The sequence below is a fragment of the Miscanthus floridulus genome, chromosome 15 (assembly GCF_019320115.1).
Source record: "Miscanthus floridulus cultivar M001 chromosome 15, ASM1932011v1, whole genome shotgun sequence".
In the NCBI taxonomy this organism is placed as follows: Eukaryota; Viridiplantae; Streptophyta; class Magnoliopsida; order Poales; family Poaceae; genus Miscanthus; species Miscanthus floridulus.
The window spans coordinates 3120336-3127085 of record NC_089594.1 but is presented as its reverse complement, the minus strand read 5'-3'; the positions used below and the strand labels follow the sequence as shown (position 1 = coordinate 3127085).

Sequence of the window (6750 nt, the reverse complement as noted above, 5' to 3'; positions counted from 1 at the left end):
AATTCGCGAGGACGACCCCGTTTTCGCCAAAACTCCTCCCGAAACATTTCTTGCATCTAACAAATAGGATGTAATTTAGCAAACATAAATAAAAACATCACAACAAAATATCAATGAGAACCATAACTACAATACAATCAATTTTGTTATAAGAACCAAAAGCAGTTAACATTATACCCTAAACCTAGGGTTTCTCATTTCATCCACAACAATAAAACCCATAACATAACTACATTCGGCTTGGTTTGCTAGCATTTTTCACGCCTTGAAATGAACCTACAGTTGTATAATACATATATTGAGGGATACAATGAAACCCTAAGTGATGACGATTCTTAGGTTCAAAAATCCGACTAATATATACCGAATCGATGCGAAAAAAACAAGGAGGGGAGCGAGGATACCTTACTCTCGAAGATCTACGGATCAAATCAAGGTTTTCAAGGTCCAATATGTCGATTCGTGAGGTAGGATGAAGTGGCGAGAAAAAAACCCGAGGAGAAAGAAGAGGAAGAACGCTCAAGGAAGAAGGCTGGGCGGGGGTTAAATGCAGGTAGCTCGGCGCCAGAGTGAGTGGCGCCGAGCTCGGCGCCATCCGCTCTGGCGCCGAGCCCCTTGCAGGCCGTTTGCCCGTGGCCAGGAGCTCGGCGCCAGTCACTGTGGCGCCGAGCCAAGGGTCCATTTCTGGAATTCTTTCAGCCAGGGGTCTATTTGAGAGAAACTTTCGGAAAAAGGGCCAAAAAGTAAAAAATTCGGGCTAGCGAGTAGCGACTAACATGCGCCTATACGGACTATGGGGACACGTGGCAGCCGAGCGACGCGGAAGCCGGATTAATTAAGCTGGGCAAAGCGATCAACTTCCTCATCCAACGATAACGTTAGTAATTTTTTAGTGTGGACCGACGACCCGAAGCGGTGATTGTGGCATAAAAAATGTCTATCATAGGAAATTAATTTTTGCTTTCCTGATTTACTGTGGTTGTTATGGAGATTGAGTTGATCGCATGGAGCGAGTGCGCGTTGCCTTCCTGATTTGATCGCATGAAACGAGTGCGCGTTGCGTTCCTGATTTGATCACATGGAGCAGCTTTGATGTCACACCTGTGGACGGAATAGTTATGAATGTTTTAGTTGTCGAGATTTTTTACTTACCTTGCTCGATATGATTTTTGGTGGAAGTGAATTGCATCCACCATAGCAACTATCCAAGTGGGTGCATATTATTGGTCTAAAATCTTATAATCTATTAAATTCAATGCGAGAATTTAGTTGTTTTCTGAAATTACGGTCCAAAGACCACGGTTGGTGAATTTGGCTACGTTGTATGACAATCCACTAAAGCACGCATGTTCAGTTGAGGGTGGTCCGGCTCGCTTGGCTTGGTTTCTTTAGCACGCGCTGACATCACGATGGTAACTTCGTTTTGATCGGCTCAAGTCGAACGATAGCTCAGGTGTCATGGGTCTAACCCAACGATAGTGACCCCCCCCCCCCCCCCCCCCCCCCCGCCTGATAGGTCACCATCTAGCATAGAAAAATACAAACGCATGGCATTGTTTGAGTCGTAGGTGCACTAATTTGCCAAGTGCTTCTAACAAAATGAGTATTTGCATGTTGTGGGATTAATATATGCACCTACCCACCTAGTTGTTTTGTATGATGGATACAATTTGCTCTTTTTGGTGGGGACTTAAAAGCCCATAAATTGAAATCGAGCATGCTACAGTGTATAAATAATAAGTGAAATAATCTATTTACATGATTTAATGGAGGAGTTCAAGAAAAATAAATGAAATATTGGAATCCGAGAGAGAAAAAGAAAAAAAAACAAATGCGCATACCTTGGATTAGGTCTCACCATGCCAAACGCAGGAGTGGAATCTCTTGTCCTGCCTTTTGACCCCCGTAGGCATCTGTCTCTGCCTAGAACAGACTTGGGGCACAATAGAGACGGGCTTAAGGCAAAAGATGAAAGTAGTGTGTGTATATATAGGTGATACAGAGGTGGCTACGATGAGAGAGACATGACAAACTCGAAGATAGAGGGACGGCATATCAACAAAATGAGTATTGAAACAAGGGATATTATTAGATATATATCTCGTTGGTGTTGCTTATATTGCGATGATAGATCATTTGTTATAATAGTAACTGATTTTTTTTCAGAAAAACAAGACTACAAGCCACGCTAAACTTATCATAAACTCTCGCTTAAATTGTTAGTCCGCCATCAACAATAAACAGTTGACATTAGGATAAAGAAAAGTGACTTAAAACTAGTGCTACGTTTCCCAGAAACTTTTTGGGATAGGTAGTATGAAACTTTATTTATTGTGTCATTGTGTTTCGTGACGTTTATACTTAGAATAGCAACTTAAAACTTTTAGGCTGGACAGAAAACTGTATATATTATATGAACGGTAGTTTTGAACTCTTTTCTAACGGCAGAGATCACCCACACCCATGATTACTCATGTGTAGACACATGCGCGGCAAGAAGTCATCATATATAGTACATAAGGGGCGAAGCTAGCAATAATTGAACTTCGGTGCACAACTAAAAGAGCATATATATTTTTATAAAGATATATGATGGTAAATCTAAGACTTTTTAGTAGTATAAAAATAAAATTTACCCTCATGCATTAGCACTAGGAAAGCTGAACGTGGCGTCGTCCCCGAGTACATGGTGAAAGGATTAGATAAACAGAGGTGGGAAGGAAAATAATAAGTTTCAGGAGCATCTCCAAGAGTTTCCTAAATCTCTTTCTAATCCATATTTTTTAGCAAGATAAGAAAAAAAACCCCTCTCTAACAACTCCTAATCTTTTAGACTTGAGAAAAGTTACCTGTTACGCGTAAAGTTATGCGCTTTCGAGTCACGCGTATCTTCTCTCCCCGCGCATGTTTGTCTAAAGGTGGAAGGACGTGGAAAGAATAAAGAGTAGGAAATGGTTTCTGATGCAAATATACAAGAGAGAAAGAATATATAAAAGTGGTTAGGATAATTTGAAAATAGTATAGGATTCCTGATGTAAAATTATCTTTTATATTTTAGCAGTGGATTATCAGAAACTATCGGAGATAAACTAATTACTGATAAAAAAAACCGAGTTCCCGAGGCAAACGTGGGTGTGGGTGGGTAACACCTTGGCCCAGCCCAGCCCATGTCCTCCCAACCAAACGATGCTCTCTCATCACCAGTCCCAATCGCGGCGACCCATCAACCAAACGATTAGATTAATGGATGGATTGTGCGGTTTTTTATGATGTTTATTTATTATTATGGCCGGTGTCATTAGAGGCGCTCAAGCTCGTTCACAGTCCGGGGGTCGAATCGGACTTGAATGACCGAGGCGGATACGTGTACCAGTTCCAATTTTAATTTGGGTCCAATAATACACAACACCGATCCGATGGAGGAGAGGAGTCCACGCCGGCCTCCGCCTAGCTAGCTTATATAATCGAGCGAGCCTGCATGATGATATCTCATCGTGTACTCGACAATACCTGCTGCACCTCAAGATTAGATTAGATAGATATTATTGTCGGAGGATCCGACGCCTTCTTGCTACACCGGTCGGCTGATCTAGCTGGTGAGAAGCATCAATCCATGTGCCTTTGTTTATCAGATTCAGATCAGATATATAAAAAATCTAAATGTTTTTTTTTTTGAAAATTAATCAGAATGTTTATCAGATATATAAAATTCTAAATCATGATTCAGACAGGCAGCTGCCATCTATACCTGTTCTTCTTTCTCATCATTACATTATTTTGATTGATTTATAGTCATCTATATACCTGCGCTTCTTTCTCATCATCGTTTCGATTTATTCTCTTGTGATTTGAATCACGTAGGGCCCGCAGCAGGTACACAACCGATCGACCGACCATCATGGGCATGTTGATGATGAATAATGGCGGTAGCGGGACTAGCAGTAGCAGCTGCATCCAGCCATCGCCGCAGGTCCTTGCCTCCCTGCCCTTGCTCGTCTACGAATACGAGGATCATCCCGATGCAACGACAGCGCCCACTGCTGTTGTTGATCCAGCAGACTCTACTGCTACTGCTGCCACAACCACAAGCACAACCACAAAGATGCTCATGTATAGCCTGTCCGAGCGGAGCATCGTCTACACGCACGGCAGTAGGCCTCAGATGATGGATGGTAACTTCTGCTTCAGCACGCCTCAAGGATGGCTGCTCATCCTTGGACAAGTGTCGGAGGCCTCGCTGTGGCATCCGCTCACCGGAGAGACCATCACCCTCCCACCCATACACGACGACCACTACATCCCCGTCAACTGCAAGTGCCTGCTCACCCACAACTCCGCCGCCCACCCAGACTGTGCCGTTGTGCTTCTCGACGTCACCGATCCTCTCATGTGGTTCTGCCGGGTCAATGGCGGGACTGACCGGAGGTGGGGGCAGCACACCTATGACATTGGCGACCACGACCTCCCTGAGGAGTTCCGCACCCCCTCTACGCCCACCAAGAATGTCATCGAGGACGTCGCCGCGCTGAGAGGGAAGCTGCATTTCAACTTCACGAAATCAGACCAAGACAAGATGGGCATCATTGACTTGGATTTCCCGTCTGATCATGGACACCCTCCTGCCGCAGAGTTCCACGAGTTTGATGTCTCCGAGCTCCCCGAGGGCATGTGCTCTGGTTCCATCTACTTGGTAGAGTCCATGGATGAGCTCTTTGCTGTTTGTATCTGCTGTGTGGATTTTGATCCCAGCAACATTGGCGCCGCTCTTATCTACAGGGTGGACTCGTCTGGTGAGAAACCCGTAGCCTGGCACCGGGTGGATGATATTGGGGACAGGGCTTTTCTTTTGACGGACATGAACATGGCAACTTGGTGCTTTGCAAGCACCAATAACCTTAAAGGGAACACCCTCTACTTTCTCAAGGAATTAGTGGCTGGCAACAGGGATCTATGCATCTATGATATTCAGGAGCAAACCATGGAGATTGTCCAGGTTCACGACCAAGAAGATTTGGAGATCGTGCGCACGCAGCCATACTGGATTAATGTACCTCCGTGCTAGTATGCTAGTATTAGCAGCCGATTACATTGTACTTGCTTAATTAATTGTAGCTCGTTGCTAGTGCTATTTGCTCCAATTTTGCATTATTCGTATGAAGTTTTAGAAGAGGATTTTGCATCTCAATTTTTGTGACAATGTACATCTATAGGTACGTACGTATATATGTGTTTTGCAGTGAATTACTATCATGACTACCCGGTTGTTTCCCCCCTTGCCTATCGCTTTTCTGTCCAATTCCAATGTATATTGTTTCTTCTCTTGACGACCGGCAGCTCAACTGAGAAGGCCGATCGAGCGTGATCGTGCGCGCTGTTGGCTGTTGTCAACACCACACTAGTATGTTGTTCTGCTGCACGTCAGAGTTTTTCCAATGTGTCCTAGGTATTTGCATGGGAAGGTTCCTGTTTTTCCTTGGAAGCTTTGGGCTATATATGGGCTCCATATATCCATATATTTATGGTTGGTGTTCAATCCAGTTGCTTGACCAAACGCCTACAATATGTTCCTCACAATTGTTGATGTCCATTACTGTCGGTCTAATGAATAGAGAGCAGCATCGGCCTCGCCCGGCGTAGAGACTGGGTTTGATCCTAATTGGATGAAAGCACTTTGGCAGCATGGTGATACAAGGCCTGCTTGCTCCGATCCCGTCTTGGTTACAGGGTGTATTTATCGATCTTTATTGCTGACGAGTGGGACTTGCTGCCGTGGGCCCGTGGCTGTATGTCTCTCCGACGAGCTGCTGGTGCTGCTCCTCCGATGCTCGTCCTCGCCTCTGGTCCGGCCATGGCCCTCCCTGGCGTAGCCGTTGACAGGGATGGGACCGACCGGAGAGTGTAGGGACTGTTTCATATTTTTTATATGCACTGTTTTTTCCTGAAACATTCTAAAATATAAATGACCTGTCGTCCTAAGTAGTAACATTACATTATTACAGAAAAAAAGAGAAGAAAGAAAGAGTCCCAAACACATACATACACAATATAGATTATAGTAACTACTAGCCTGTAGCCACTTTGAGTTATGATAATTACTATGTTAATTTATGAGATTATAGTAAATCTTTACTAAGTGGTTTACTATAACATTATGGTAAATATCTCCATGTGTTACAGTGACCCAACTATCGTAAATATGTATTGACATTATCGTAAATTAGTATATAAAATTATCGTAAATGGAGGTGGCTACAGAATAACTTATTTTGTAGCTGGCTACTGAATATACTGAATATATATATATATATATATATATATATATATATATATATATATATATATATATATATATATATATATATTGGGAAATCAAACATCGTGCCTAATAATAATGAATCTGTAAGACATCCTAGCCTCCTATGTATACAAAACAGTTTGCTTCATTTTCTAACCACCCTGGGCAACGGGAACTGAGCTACGCTCAGCTGGTTGGGTTACTTGTGGTGGAGCATGCCCATCCGGGTTTAAGTCACCAACTTAACATGAGTGATCGCATTTTTTTGGATTTATTTCAGAATTTAACGGCGTTATTCTTTTAGTGGTAGGTGATGTGCCCGTTGATAGCGAGCCGTGCGTTCATAGGAGTGAGTGTGCGCTCGTGTACGTGAGCGTCTGCGTTTGTAAATGGGTCTCGCAAAAAAAAATCACCCTGGGCAACTTAACCTTTTATTAGAATTAAGTAAGTTTACT

General features: G+C 43.3%; 2 protein-coding genes across 2 annotated transcripts in view; both read left to right on the top strand.

Annotated features, from left to right (window-relative positions):
- The window catches only part of LOC136506839 (uncharacterized), a 7414-nt gene extending 6382 nt beyond the window's left edge, over nt 1-1032 (top strand). Inside the window, exon 5 of the mRNA XM_066501750.1 lies at nt 991-1032. Coding sequence (XP_066357847.1) covers nt 991-1032 — 42 coding nt within the window. The remainder of the gene's footprint in view (nt 1-990) is intronic.
- A 2866-nt stretch (nt 1033-3898) lies between these two features.
- LOC136506642 (uncharacterized) lies at nt 3899-5062 on the top strand. Its single transcript, XM_066501542.1, has 2 exons — nt 3899-4042; nt 4103-5062. Exons 1-2 carry the CDS (start codon nt 3899-3901, stop codon nt 5060-5062), a joined length of 1104 nt encoding a protein of 367 aa, XP_066357639.1.
- Nucleotides 5063-6750: the final 1688 nt, after the last annotated feature.